This window comes from Archocentrus centrarchus, chromosome 3, assembly GCF_007364275.1.
Source record: "Archocentrus centrarchus isolate MPI-CPG fArcCen1 chromosome 3, fArcCen1, whole genome shotgun sequence".
Lineage (NCBI taxonomy): Eukaryota > Metazoa > Chordata > Actinopteri > Cichliformes > Cichlidae > Archocentrus > Archocentrus centrarchus.
Window position 1 is genome coordinate 17,456,191 of NC_044348.1, and position 15,540 is coordinate 17,471,730.

Sequence of the window (15,540 nt, forward strand, 5' to 3'; positions counted from 1 at the left end):
AACTTTGGGGTTTTTTTTTTTTTGGCATTAGTTGGAAACTGTCCAAACAAACAAAAAAAACAGTAAAGCCACACTGTTTCTTCTTTTTTGCCTTGTAAATAAGTTAATTTACTAGAGAGAATTATTTTATTCACCTCAGAAAATTATGTTTTTTAGACTAAATGATAATCAGGATGATAAAGACACACAGGCCAAGAATACACCTGCTTTTATCACATACATGCTTTTGATCTGAGGTAGGGTTTACCAGGCTCTGGTAATCTAAGGTTAACTGAGATGACAAACAGAAGAGAAATCGACTCAAAAGTATCTGCTTAGTATTAACTGAGATTAGTACGAAATAAATCTGTTGGTGATGTTCTATATCTGATTTGTGGATTTTCTGTCAACTGTTAATATTTATTTGACTAAGTGTGGGAAATAAGGGCTGTAAAACTCTGCTACAGATTTTTTAAACAATTTGGTGAATAAGGAATGCACTTGTTTTATTCCCTCTTTCACAGCAGGGAAATCAAGAAATCTTCATATTAAAAAACAAAAACTGAAATATGAAGTGTTTCAGATATTACTCACATGATCATGAACATTCAGCCAATGCAAAATCAATGACAAACATCCACATCCACTCACACGTGATTATCAGAGAAAACGCCAAAGAAAGGACACAATTAAGTTATCCAAGTTTATTAATATCATTTTTTAAAACTAATAGAAATCCCACAGAATATGATCCTGGTGCCTTTAAGTCAATGAATGCATGGATACCTGCTTTAAGTACTGCATTTCAACACTCCATTCAAAATTGTAATTTTTCACTTTTTACTATTATCAGAGTGGAAATACATGGCCTCAGCACACTGTCATATTCACTACTATCCTCCTACCCTTTTTTCTCTTGTGCAAGTCTATGCGAGTGAGTTAGTCAACAGCATTAGTGTTTGTTTTTTTTTGTTTGTTTGTTTTTTTCTTTCTGCAGCGGCCGAAGCAGACGCTGCTGCTCAACTACAGAGAGACAAAAGGGAGGGTGGGTGAAATGGTTTGACGTGTGAGAACAAACAGTAAATATTCATCTCAAATTGAGCTGTGTATTTCCCTCTGAACGCACGCACGCACACACACACACACACACACACACACACACACACACACACACACAGGAAAAGAAAAGTCAACGCCACTGCCAGTATCAAAGTGACAAAATGATCCCAGGTTGCGGGGCCGTGCGTCGACCTGAGATCATCTTACATAAACCTAGCGTCCGCAGGCCCGTCTGCAGGAAGGAACCCCAAACAGAACGAAGAAGAAAAGATTCACAGCAGATCCCGACAATCGTTGGGTTTAGAAAGAACAGTCAAAGAGAGGGAGGTGACATTCTTTTTCTTGTCCTCTAAAATACATCGGATGGTGGTGGTAACGGTGTTGTAGTCAAATGAAGGTGCTGGGGGGGTTCAGGGTGGGGTGTAATCGTAGCAAAGCATGTGCATATTCTGGGAGTGAGGTGAACATCGTAGTTGATTTCCACTCTAGAAATACTGGGTGTGCACTAATACAGCAGCTGATCTGTTAACATAGTTCCCTAGTTAGGAATGTCTTGATTTACTTAAAAAAAACATCTTTCACTAACAATCCACATCTTCTAAACATAAACTAATCAATACAATGATTGGTAAAATGAATCCTGCAATGTTTGTTTTTTGTTTTTTTGTTGTACTTTTTTTTTAACTGGAGGTTGACATTCTATTCTAGTAAAGCAAGGCATTAGGTTTACAGAAATGCATCTTTACTAGAGCAGCTATCCTCACCTGCAACTTGTTAGGCTGTGTCGAGCCCACATTATATGTGCAAAGAAATGCATTGCGAGGAAACATGCAGAGAAACAGAACGAAAATGACACTTGAGGAAACAATCAGAAGCTACATAAAAGCTTTATAAATACAATAAAATCTTAAACCCTTAATGGAGAATTCTAGCTGTTGTAGTTACATGTGATAGCTGGCACTCTAGGCTCAATGCTTTTTTGTCAGATGTTTTTTTGTTTGTTTGTTTTTAATATTCTTGCAGTATAGCTGCTGCACAGGTAATTCATGCCATCTTTGGTTGACTGCAGTACTGAAGAGAAATAATCTGATCTCAACATAAATTTTCAACAAAAGGGTTGTTAGAGGAAAAAAAAAAAAAAAAAAAAAAAAAAAAGGGGGAAACAACAACGACAAAACAAACAAAAAAAAACAACAGCATCAACTCTCAGCAGACAACTGCGCCTCAATGTCCACTCTGCAGATGGGGCACTTCTTATTAGTGAGGAGCCACTGATCCACACACAGCTGATGGAAGAGGTGCATACACGGTAGGCGTCTGCAGGGAAAACAGAGCAGAGAGGCATGAAGAAAAGTCAAAACTAGATTTGACTTCTTATTAACCAACATCAGACAGCAGGCCTTACTTCAGATGGTTACAGTGTAATCTGGCTCTTCACCCACACTCCTCACTTATGAGATTAATTATAAATATTAATTCATATTAATTATAAATTATAATTTTTTTTTGTAAATCCCATGAAAAGAGCAAATCAAGATAAAATTTTTCAAATCCTTATTTAAAAAAAGAAAAGAAAAAAAAAGGATCAGTTATCCCCCTTTTCAATAAAATCCTTATTCACAGTCACAAAACTTGTTTAAAACTAAAAATGATATTGTTATTTATGAAGAAAATTGACTGTTTTTGTAAAACAATAAATTTGAAACTTCATGGATGACAATAATTATTTTTAGCATTAAAAATATTTTGATTAAAGAGCTTTTATATACCCACGGATTAACCATTACAAAAACATTTAAACAATATTTTGGTAATTACTGTTAATTTAGGGCAGCTGTGGCATAAACCTTACACTGAGTGGTGATGATTACTGTTCAGCTATTTTAAATGATCACCAGTGCACCAAATCCACAGCTGAAAATAGTCCCCAAAATGTATCACTAAAAAAAACCCCACACATTATCATATGAAGATAAAGAATGAACATTTTTGTCTTGAAAAGGAGTCGCTGAGTTCTGAGTACCATGGACAGAGTATGTAAAATACAACTTTACATTAAATCTTGTGCCTTTAAACACATAAATATATGAATTACACAAGTTTTCATTTCTATTAATGTCAGACTGTTTGCTGTCTGATCTTTATTCCCCAGAAACACAGCTGCACTGCTCTCCACACGCTGCCACTTACCTCCTCCAATTAGAGAAAGACCGATTTTAAAACAGTTTAAACGTGACAACAAAAAATCCCTAAAATGCTTGAAGTGGATAACCATAAATAGGTCATTAAAAATCTTCAGTACAAAGTACACAAGAAAAAAGAAAAAACATGAAAATTTTCAGCTTCTTTTAAGCCAACAGGGGGCAGAAAATCCTCTTAAAAAAAAAAAAAAATTACTTGAGCGAGTGCCAAAAAGCAGCACCATGAGGCTTGTAATTTTAAGGCTCTCCGGGATTTTCTGCTGATTACTTTAATACCTTTGGGTTTGTTTGTTTTTTTAACATCCTATGAGACAAAGTGAAATGGATCAACCACACCTGCCATCCCACCTGTCTCTGTCACACCCCTGAAAGCATAATTGAGCACACTCAAAACCGAGAGTGACGAGCGGGACAAACACCCAGGAGGCGAGGCATTTACCTGACATCCTCCCCCTCCTCCAGTATTGACAGGCAGATGGTGCATTTCTCTTCTGTGTCTTCGTCTGCCCCCTCGTCTTCGTCTTGCTTACCGTGCAGCTTCCTCTGTTTGTGAGAAACATTTGGAGACTGAGTTTTGATGAGCAGCGATCAGCAGCTATTATCACAGATGGTTAAAAATCCTATCAATTCAAACACAAGCTACTCAATTAAAAACACTGCAGTAACATTAGTAATATGTATTACATTGGTATTTTTTTTTTTAAGTCATTATTTCCGAAAAAGAGGTAACTATGTTTACAACAAACATTAGATTTGGGGACAGAGAGAACGGTCATTTTGTCCTGAAACAGAAAAACTTTCTATCAAATCAAAAATGATTCAAATCAAAGTAATTAGCCGAATTCCACGGCCCCCAAGACTAACACTAACATCTACTGTACATGTGAGCAGAGACATGTTTCCAAATTGATTTGTTCATTATTTCTCACCGATTCTGGGGCTGCGTGCATATTTTTCCCAATAGATGCCCAAGCTTCAGGGGTTAACTGTTGGTCAATGTCTCTCTCCAACACCTTCTGTATTGGGTGGCAGGGTGTTAGATTGCTTATTTAGATACTAAGGAAACTTTCCCCCAACATATATCTTCACAGCTGCAAATCTCTAGTAAAAGACACTACAGTGTTTTCTAAATGCTGGCAATACATCAAATGTTTGAAATGAGCACAAAAGACCACTGCGCACTCTGTCCCAGAGTCAACTGCAGCATACATTCACAACTATAGACAGTAGCTTCAAAATCTATATGGATAGTATATACATTACAACACGCACACTGACAGGTCCTCACCTTTTTGTACTTGTGTGGATAAGTGCACCTCTCTATGGTTCCCTGAGAGGCTCCTCGGTTCACAGTCCCCAGTCTTTCCTCTAAATGCAGCAGGTCCTGAAAAACAAACAGACATTTTCTGTACACACTGAAATTATTCGTTGTACACAAAACAGCAGCACGCGGGGCCTTTGTCAGCTAGTCAATTCAGTTTACTGGTTAAAGCCTTTGAATAAATGAGTTTCCAAGTAGTCATTAAAAGTCAACAGTCAGATTAATATTTCTAAATAAAGCCAAAGCTTTATGTGGTTTCAGCAGTAGAGTTGGGTTACTTACTAAGCCAATGTGCTGTTAGGCCCTAAATTGTTTCAAGTAATGAAGCAGCCACAGGTGAGGGAAAATAAATTTAATTCACTGAGGCAGATGGTTCTGTCAGAAGAACCACCATCATGTCACAACTTACGGGCACGTGATTTGGGAGCAATTTATCAGGTTAAAGTCTTACTCACAAACATCAGGACATGCAGAGCTCAGAGGTCAGTTTACTAACCTGAGACTGAGAATAAGTGGTTGCAAAAACAATCCTTGCATTCTTCCTCTTGTCTGTAAAGCTACTTGGTAGTCTAGTTTTTTTGGTGTGAGTTGCCCAGTTTTGGAGATATTTGCTGCCTTCGCTTAAGCATAATAATACTAGCTGGGACTGTAATGTTAGCTGTCCTTCCCTTTGCATTAATCATGACCTTGTTACTCAAAAAAAAAAAAAAAAAATCTACAAACCTTGTTTTGAGAAGTTTCAAATAGGAACTATTTTCTTTCTGCCAAACCACATTCACCAGCAAAGCAGGCATGCATCAAGCTAATGTTACAGCTTGGCCTATGAAATCGAGATTGATCTTTACATCCTGTCACACTTTACGAGACTGAGCCTCTCAAAGTCACACAGACGCTTCCTTTGGCAGTGATGTGGTTGATAAGTGTAGTTTAGCAGAAAGAAAATAGTTCCTATATGAAAATGCTCACATCAACATTTGTGGATTTTGCTGAATAATCACATCATGATTTCTTGAACATGACATTACTGGTCAATTCTTCAAATTTATTTTTCTGGTGCTTTAGGCTAAATAGGTTAAGTAGCACTGAGTTCTATTAAATTCAAGAGACAGCAAACATTTTTTACTGAAGTGGAAAAGACGATCCACAGTTGGGTCCATTGTTTATTGGACAAAGACACTATTTTTGCAGTTTTGCCTCTACACCATGACAGTGGATTTTAAATCAAACACTCAAGATGTGATTTAAGTGCAGACTTTAAGTTTTAATTCAAGGGGATTTATGAAAATGTTACATTAACTGTTAGGAATTACAGCAGTTTCTAATACGGTGGAGGTAATGTTATGTATTAGCATGTATGGGTGCCAGTGGAACCGAGTCACTAGTGATTATTGATGACGTGACTGCCAATAGAAGTAGCAGGACAAAATACGAAAGCAGCAAAGAAATGTGATATTCTTCAATGTCCAAGTCAGTCACCTGATCACCAACCAACAGAGCTGCTTTTCATTTATTAAATACAAAAAGGAAGGCAGACCCACAAACAAGCAGCAACTGAAGGCAGCTGCTGTCAAGGCCTGCCAGAGCATCTCAGGGGAGGAAACAGTGTTTGGTGAAGTCCATGGGTTCTACAATCAGGAAGTCTTAGACTGCAAAGGATTTTCACGCAGGTACCAAAAGCTAAATTTATATTTTAAATTGTTAGTCTGTCCAACTAATGTTGAGCTTCTGAAAATGGGAAACAATCACATGTTGATTTAAAATCCACCTTGGTGGGGGCACAGAGGCAAAACTACAAAAATGTTGTCTTTGTCCAACAAATTACAGATGCTGTTGTATAAATAACACAACACATCACAAAAAAAGAAAGTGAATCTGATTTTGGATTAGTCTGTCTCTTTAATAACCTTGCACTGTTTTTTTTTTTTTTTTTTAAACACACTTAACACTTTCCTTGTATAAACTTCCACAAGAACATTTTCTCCTTTCTTGTTCCTGCGACAGCTGTGCTCATCAGATTCGAGTGTGGAATGAATACAAAACAAACCAACATTAGTACCAAGACAGGATCAAAATAATGCGTCATGTGGCGATGAGTCAAGCTATTTTAAAATGTATAGTCATGACAACAGTGTTGAACGAAGCAGTAACTCTTATTTGTGCCTTAATTGTCCTCGAGCTTATAAATTTAGGAACAATCCTCACCTCATAGGTTCTTCCAAAGCCAGTCATTCTAGATGAGATGTACCTAATGTGCGGGTAGGTCATTTCAGATATGCCAGTGTGCTGTATGGGAAGAAGGGAGAATGTGCACAACACATTAAGGTTAGCCTTGGAAAATACTTAGAATGCAGTTTGAGCACACTGTAATACAGCCCATGAAGAGCGCTGTGTGAGTTCAGCTATATCCTCTAATAAAACATTTGCAAAGTCTTATTAGGAATTTTAATCAACATGCGCTGGTGGTATTTCTAAAACTGAACCTAAGTTTTAACAAAACAATTTCTAAAAAAAAAAAAAACTTCTAAAACTGCACGCATGGCAAATGTGTAATGATAAAGGTCACACATGATAAATTCTTTAATATAATAATAACATCACAACTGTCGGCTATATTTGCACTGGATGAGAGTCAAGGATTTGTTTGGATTTGTTGAGTGTGCACTTGAAATGGTTGATGAGCCACTATTAATTGCTAATACATTATTCATGGGTTTCACTAAACCATCCTTGAAATAACTGATGTTATAAATAAGGAGCAAACGCCATTAATCTGAGCCAGACTCCATATAAAAGTGATTCGTTTTCATGTATGCTAATGGATGCCTGTGTGCTGAGGGCTTCTCACCATGAAGGGGATGGGAAAGTGGTGCAGTCTTGGGGGAGGGTGGTAGTGGGGCAGGTGGGAGTGCAGGTGCCCTGAAGGGAACGGGGCCACGGCCTCGATGCCGAGCTCCCTGTTGACACACGGCAATGAGTCATTACATCAAACCAGATAAATCCAAGAAACCATAAAACTGAAGTCATATTAAGCATTTACAATACTGGATCAGTAATTTTTAAACTGTTTCTGTAGGGCTCATCCCTTCATAGGTAAAAAAAAAAAAAAAATCATACACAATTAAAAATTCTTATAGATTTTTTATTCTTAAACATTAACTTTATTGAACATAGAAATACAACTTCAGTGAAACTTAGATGTGCCTCATCATATTTTCTAGTCTCTCTTTTTGGTAGTTATGAAGTCTGCTAATAGCTAATATGAAGCTTTTATATTATTTTTTTATAATAAGACCCACAATGTGCTAAGCCCCACTCCTGATTATACTGACCATGCAGTTCTCTGCTCAGGCTGGCGAGGATGGGAAGACATAGTTTGTGGCACATGGATATGGTGTCCATGGCCGTAGTTGGGGTGCATTCTGTGGGGGTGTGGAGGTGGACGCTCATGTGCTCGCCTGCAAAGAAAGAAAAATACACGCTCAGCAAAGAAAAGCCATCAGGCCTTTCATTTTGACTGCACTGGATGACGGCAGTACTCACGTGGGATGCTGCATCATCCTGCGCCTCTGAACCTCCATCCTCTGCATTATGTCGTGCTGATGGAGCCTCGGCACTGAGGCTCCTAGTGTCGACATGTGGTGCGGCAAGGTCTGGTGGTCTGTGGGAAGATGTTGGGCAAGCTGGGCACTTGAATTAGGGAGGTGGTGGGTAGACAGAGAAGGGGGAGGGGCGGGCGGCACAGCATGGCCAGCCGGGTGGGATGACAGTGGTCCATGAAAGGTGTGGGGAATGAGAAATTCACCTTGTCCAGGGGTCTGAGGTGTAAGCTGAGGGTTCCCATGAGAATGAGGACAGGTGGAGGAGGGCTGATGATGCAGTGAACGTGTTAGAGGGCCATCTGGGTTTGACAAAAGAGAAAAAGGGGAAAAAATTTGATACAGCATTTTAAACACTAAAACAAGGATAGTGAAATTCTGTATGGATCTTCTTGATGAAAAAAAGAATAAAAACTGCATATCTGTTTCCCTCATTTCCAGCCTACCTCAACCACAAGCCTATTAAATCATGAAATAATCATCTCCAAAAAGAAAATTTAATTTAAAAAAAGCTGTAAGGTGCTACTTGTGGCAACATTTTATTTACTTCTGCTGAAGTTGATTTACGTTACTCACAGTTCAGAATAATTGCTTTTTTTTTTTTTTTTTAATTATACGCCCAGTGTGGTAGAGCAGCTCAGTTCATAGTCTGTATGAAACAAGACATTTTAGCTCCTTAGTGTTTTAGCCAACTTTCTTCTTGTTGGCTGCCCTTCAAACACAGAAAGTTTGAACAGAAGGTTGGTGGAGCTACTATGCTCAAAGCCAGTAAAGGATATCCCTTCTCTATGATGCACTGAGCCAAGAGAGCAAAAACCCTTTGCAGTAAGTATTTAGAGCAGTTTGAGGCCTGAACCTTTGGCTCATGAGCTCAGCATGTGTACAAGTAAACACATTCTGACCTTTGAAACTCTGGCCATGTTTAATGCAAGCATTAACCATTCACCCATCTGACACTCCTGGAGGTCCAGTTTGTGGAGGCAACAGTCTAAGCTCTTCTGGGTGTGGGTGGACACAGACATTCCCAAGCCTGAAAAAAATGTAATCTCTCCAGCATCTCTGGGGTCTGCCCCAGGGCCTCTTCCTGGTAGGACATGCCCGAGGTGCCCAGGAGACATCCCAGTCAAATGCCTGAACCACCTCAAACGGCTCCTTTCAATGTGGGGGGGAGTAGTTGTTCTACTCTGAGCTCCTCCCAAATTACTGAGCTCCTCACCCTGGAGATCTAAGGTGAACCCTTTGGTGGAAGTATCCATAATGTGTTTTTTTTTTTTTAAGTTACTACCAAGAGCCTGTGACCACAGGTGAGGGCGTGAACAACCAGGTCACACACACACACACACACACACACACACACACACACACACACACACACACACACACACACACACACACACACACACACACACACACACACACTCTTCCAGGGATGCAGATGCTTTATTGGTCTGTTGTTGTGAAGCGAGAGGTGAGTGTGACCTGGTTGTTCACGCCCTCACCTGTGACCACAGGTGAGGGCGAGAGGTGAGTGTGACCTGGTTGTTCACGCCCTCACCTGTGACCACAGGTGAGGGCGTGAACAACCAGGTCACACTCACCTCTCGCTTCACAACAACAGACCAATAAAGCATCTGCATCCCTGGAAGAGTGTGTGTGTGTGTGTGTGTGTGTGTGTGTGTGTGTGTGTGTGGGGGGGGGGGGGGGGGGGGGGCACTATAGGTCCTCTTGAAGCATTGCCATTTTCCTGTTTAGATCTTATTGAAATGAGGAGGGACAGGTAATGAAAAGCAGTGGCAGCGATGACTGCAAACTTTCATGGCATCCCCACAAAGGAGCTGTATCACACTGCTTCAGACACCAAACTGGAATGTTCTGAGTAGAAAAGAACTGTTCTGCCTGGTAAAGTTCCCTCAGCACTGAGCACACCAGTTCCTGTTAAGTAGCATTCCCATCTGTCAGTAAATATTGGTTAATACCACTGCATTTGACATAAGTCAGTTTTCAAGTTTCACTTTTCAAATGTAGCAGCAGACTTTCAAAATTCATGTTCAAAACTTTTACATGTTTGATATCATGTAACTGTGTTGTACTCACAAGTTGGGTGCATGTAATGTCTGCAGGGCTGGGGTTGTGTTTGTGGCTGGGGCTGAGCCACCATGGGGGAGTTGAATGAGTCCACCACACTTGGCTGGCTGGGCCCAGGGGTGGCCTGGGAAACGTAAGCAGGGGGCCGTGAGGTGGAACCTGGGCAGCAGGGGTCAAAGGCTGAAGTGCTGCCATGGAAACTCGCCCCGCTGTTTCCACTGCTTCGAACACTGCTGTTGCTCAGGTCCACTGGTAGAGTTTGCTGTGGGAGGAAAGCAAATGTTACAGAGAGAACATTTGCAGAATACCCAGCTTGTCTTTGTCTCTGAGTAAAAAAAAAACTAAAAAACAAAACATCAGGAACTTCTTTTTATTTTATCCCCCCCAAGCTAAAGGCTTTTTCAAGTCAAACATTAGTGATGACATTCATTGATTAATAATGACTGCATCGTGAAGCTTTGTCAAAACAGATTTAGAAGTTAGCGTAGATTGAAATAATAGAAGAACGTAATCTTCTGACTTCATTCACTCAGTACTCTTTTCACGGTTATGAACACTGTAGGAATATAATGAGTAATAATGAGTCCTCATGAAACATTAAGTACATTTGTCCTTGGTTGTCCTTGCCAGATAATCTCAATTGGACTGGAATAAATATTTGGAATGAAGTAAAGTATGAAGCAACAATTAAGGTAACAAAAAGACTCTCACCTAACTACTGTAACTTCCTATGACTTCGACTACATAACTGCATATTGACATATGGGTGATTCAATATTTACCCAAATGCTCCAATGTATTGGTATAAGATAACAGACTTTTACCATAACAATGACAACAATTTTGAGGCCACTATTGTGGCCTTTTTTGCTGACAGGAATGATTTCATTTGGATATATCTTTAACTTGATGACTGTCTTTTTCCTGGCTCTGATTTTCCTTTAGCTCCACCGAAAACATCTTTGGGATGCCAAGAGTTCTTCATTGCAAGAAAAAAAATACCTTGGTGGACAGAAACCTGGTTTATGTGGAATAACTGCATGCTGGTTTATGTGGAATAACAGCAATAAATCAATAATATTGTACAAACATCCATACCTGGTCATGGTAGTGGGCTGCATTGCTGCTACTACTGCTGTTGCTGCTGCTGCTGACACCAGCGCAGGGGGCAGGCAGAGCACTGGGTCGCACCACAGGGCAGGTCGGCTCCTGAAAGAGCACGGTGCCTGGGGGCTGCGGTGCTGGGTGATGGGCATGGTGGAGAAAGTGTTGAGTGTTGCTGTGGCTGTGCTGTGAGCCGCTGGTCTGCTGAGAAGATGATGCCTGCAAGCAGCTTGAATGGGAGTGGCTCAGGGGCAGGTGACCAGGGGTGGGGCCTCCGCACGGGGAGTGCTGCTGACAACAGGATGGGAGCCTGGGCATGGCTGCGCCTGCATTTTCTCCTGTTGTACCTGACAAACCTGGTCTGTTGTCATCTGATAAGAGTAAGATATATGATTAATTTAAAACAAAACCATGGCTGAGAGCAGAGAACACCACTGAACTTTACCCAATATATAGAAATCAGCAGCTTTTTTAAACACAAGCTGCCTCTGGACAATAGCTGAAATAAAACCGTCTGCTGCAGCAGATGTCAACATGTTGTGTCCTGTCTTACCCTCTGGTGCTATGCGAGCAGAGCCACTTGGCCTCTGTGTGTGCATACTTTCAGATATTGAACCTGGGCAGCTAGTGGAAGGGCCTGGGGCATCATTGAGCTCTGAGGTAGAGGCATGATGGGATGATGATGATGATGACGAGGATGACCTGACTGTTTGAGGCTGAATGCTGCCAGAGGTTGTTGGCACAACTGAGAGATCTGTGGATTCACCAAAAAACAAATCAGAAAAAGTCAAATGGTAATTAGAAAAGATCAATTCACCAGCTTTAGAAAGGAGAGAAAAGAGCCAGAACAACAATTCACTTTCATCATTTGAGTTACACATCTAAACTCATCACAAGGAAAGAAGACTGTGCTGTGGGTGTGACTGTAGATTTTGTTTCAAAGTGTGTTTATTCTATTAATTCAATTGTTGCTTTAGTTCACAAAAATGATGCTTATGACATTAATATATTACCTAGAGGTACCGATTCTTAACTGTGTTATTTAGAAGCATGATTTTCAGAGTTGATTTGACCACCTTAAACCTGAATTGACACTTAGTCTGGAGAGGAAGAATCCTTGTGTGGATGGACTATGGCATGTGTGTACACTGTAGCAAGTGTCTGCAGAGGCTTAGCAGCCAAGTAGAAGAGCAGACCTTATTAGCATTCCAGTGTGTAAACTCCATCTGCTTTTCATATTCACAAATTAATTTCCCCTCTTTCTCCTAAGAAATGCAAATGTTCTAATACTGCATGAGGCACCATTTTGTTACCCATCACAGGCATAGGCTGATACAGAGAATGACATCCAACTTCAGACACAAATACGAAGCAATGTAACAGAAAGTGCTCGTATTATGTGAAAAGAAATGCAAAAGTTAATAATAAATACAGTACAAATTTAGATAAACCCTACTGCACAACAATACAAAACCAAGTAAATATTAATATTAATATGTTTATGCATATTTGTTGCAGGGACTGCAAAAAACAATGTATCTTGCACAACCCACATACAGTGTAGTAAGATAAGTTACTATGACTCCCACACAGTTTGCACGAACAGCACACTGGATGAGTTAGTGAGACCCAAATTGAAACTATGCTTAGTTATTATTTAACCAGACTTTGTTAAAATGACAGCTTTTCTGGGTTTGGTGTTACCATCTTCATCGACTGTGAGGTCCACCACCTCCCCAGCATTCTGACGCAGCGGTTGAATAACGGTGGAGAGTCTGTGACGTCCACGTGGCTCCTGGAGGCGATTCTGGGAGCAACTATTACCCCACATTCGGCCAAGACCCCCCACTGAGCGAGACCTGCAGTGAGGGGGGGGAAAAGACAAAAGAAAAAACACAAACCTGTTACAACATACTGGAGTTTAGCACCACCGGTACTATTCTCACAGCTCACTGAAGCATTTGCTTCACGGGAGCCAGACAAGTTCATTTCCAGGACAGCAGATGCTGCCAGTGCAAAAGTGGACGAGGAAGTAAAAGGGAGATCTGACAAAAGGATTTAGACCTGGCCTTACTATAAACTCAGTGTATGTTCAGTGCACCATCTAAAACAGTGCATGGTAGGCGATGTGTGCGACTAGCCAACTACACATTTAAATTTTAGTGTCCCGCTAGTTGCTCCAGAAATACTAGTCAATGTCTTTTAAATGTTAGGCAGCCATGCACCACTAGTCAACAGCATGCCCTCTGACTCTGTGGCAGTAAGCTATAAACAAGCATGGCAGAAAGTAAACCATATGTCAGCCCTGCAACCAACGCAGTTCTACTGTTCTTTGACCTAAAAACCTGCAACTTGTGGTAGAGTAAACTGGCATATCAGCACCTGACCAGAGCAACACAGTCTGCACAAGTGTGCGGACCTGCAGAGAAAGAATGTTGACTGTTTTTAATGTACCAGCAGCAAACTAATCTGATATTGTGTAAATTGTAATGTAATCCATTACACTGTGCAGTTCAGACTAGCTGTTTAGTTTGTTTTTAATCATTTATTTGATGAATAAAGTAGTTGCTAGCAACATCCTTAAAATAGGCCTGCTGTACAAATATATACAGTGTTTAAAAAAAAAAAAAAAAAAAGAGCAAACTAAGTGAAAGCTTTTATCAAAATTAGCAGATTAAAAGGTGTATTTGAATAGGAGCACTTCTTGGATTCTAAGTGTTTATATTTAAATGTGCTCTTTGGAAAGGCTATATATAGGTTTAAAAATAAAAGCATTTTCTTTTCTTATTTATATATACTTTTAGGCTTTTTATCCAGTGGGGATAAGACAGGCCGGCTGGGAGAGAGCAGGGGGAAGACATGCAGTAGATTATCTCATGGCAGATTTAAACCCAGGCATCGGTGAGCTATACTGGGTGTAGTCTCTTTAAAATGACAATTAAAATGGCTTTTCTTATGGTTAGGGTATGTTTAACCTTTAAAAAAAAAAAATGTACAGCAACTATGATCATTCTTGCATCTAAATCTTCCTATTCTCTCCGACCACCTTTTGTTTTCCTTTATTTAAAATCAAATGCTCTGCATCCCTTGCCCCACCTTTAGCCCCTTTTCTTATCTTCGTTTTAATTTTCTCTCTCCAAGGCTCCTGTCGCTCTACCCCATGGCCTCTGAGACTCAAGTGAGAGACCAGGGAGTAGCCACATTTCCCTTCACAGTGCTGTAAAGCTAGGCGATCAGAGGGAGGAGGGCATAAACTCGAGGGACAACAGTGAAGAAACTGCATGGGAGTGCCATAAAGCTGGATACCATGGAGCTCTGCAGCTAGGGAATTTCACTGTGGTTAAATGAGAGATTGAAAAAAACAAACAAACAAACAGGAATACAAGGCAAGAGAGTGAAAAAAAAAGAGTTTTATCTGAATGTCAGCAGCACAGCTTCAATAACCACAGCCTTGGATGTGTCAAACAAGAATACAGACTAACTTAGATTCTTATTGATCATTACATATACATTACACATCAATAAGTAACTGAATAAATCCCTGTTAGGATCACACTTCCCTTTATTAAAAAAAAATCCAGTTTTAACCCAAGTGGCAACCTATGGGGACAAAAACTTCAGTTCTTCTAGTGGCCACTCGAGGATGGCTCCAAAAGTTTGTCAGTCCTCAGAGACTCCCATGTTAAAATGGTCAGCTTCAGCCATTAAAGAAACTTGTTTACAGCCTGGTACACAAATATTTTGCACCCTATTGATACTTTTGTCCTTTGTGACAAATGTATTCATGACACACCCATCTGGATACTGTTAAAGCTTCAAACTAGGGGTGAGGCCACTTTTTGTCTGCTATGCTTCATACTGACTAATTCAAATCACTGAACTGAACCTCTCAACCATGTTTGTGGTCTTGGTGACTTTGGGAGCATTTTTAATAGGACTATCTGACAAATGACGTGGCTTGCTGTAAGGTGTAATCCATCTTTATTGGTCAGTGGTTCAGTTTTTGGTGAGTTAAATTTTGGTATTTCCTTAGTCTGTTTTCTTGGCACTAATTAGCAGGTAAATGTGTCTGTCTTACACCCACGCAGTTCATGCATGCAGCTTGCTAACAAAGCTAGCCAGCGTTAGCTCATAACTTTGCACTTCACTCTCCAGTTGTAATGTGGTCACATCTGGCTCCTAATAAAACATGGCA

At 40.2% G+C, this 15,540-nt stretch overlaps 1 protein-coding gene across 3 annotated transcripts in view; it reads right to left on the reverse strand.

Annotated features, from left to right (window-relative positions):
- Nucleotides 1–941: 941 nt before the first annotated feature.
- The window catches only part of rnf111 (ring finger protein 111), a 34,911-nt gene continuing 20,312 nt past the window's right edge, over nt 942–15,540 (reverse strand). For 2 of the 3 annotated variants that reach the window (XM_030721610.1, XM_030721617.1), the window contains exons 4-15: nt 13,050–13,204; nt 11,899–12,099; nt 11,340–11,716; nt 10,251–10,503; nt 8,101–8,458; nt 7,890–8,015; nt 7,406–7,514; nt 6,763–6,843; nt 4,528–4,623; nt 4,169–4,255; nt 3,679–3,782; nt 942–2,355 (exon numbers count right to left, since the gene is read on the reverse strand). In XM_030721610.1, coding sequence (XP_030577470.1) covers nt 2,238–2,355; nt 3,679–3,782; nt 4,169–4,255; nt 4,528–4,623; nt 6,763–6,843; nt 7,406–7,514; nt 7,890–8,015; nt 8,101–8,458; nt 10,251–10,503; nt 11,340–11,716; nt 11,899–12,099; nt 13,050–13,204 — 2,065 coding nt within the window. In that variant the 3' untranslated portion in view covers nt 942–2,237. The remainder of the gene's footprint in view (nt 2,356–3,678; nt 3,783–4,168; nt 4,256–4,527; nt 4,624–6,762; nt 6,844–7,405; nt 7,515–7,889; nt 8,016–8,100; nt 8,459–10,250; nt 10,504–11,339; nt 11,717–11,898; nt 12,100–13,049; nt 13,205–15,540) is intronic. The other variant, XM_030721626.1, reaches the window with a different exon arrangement.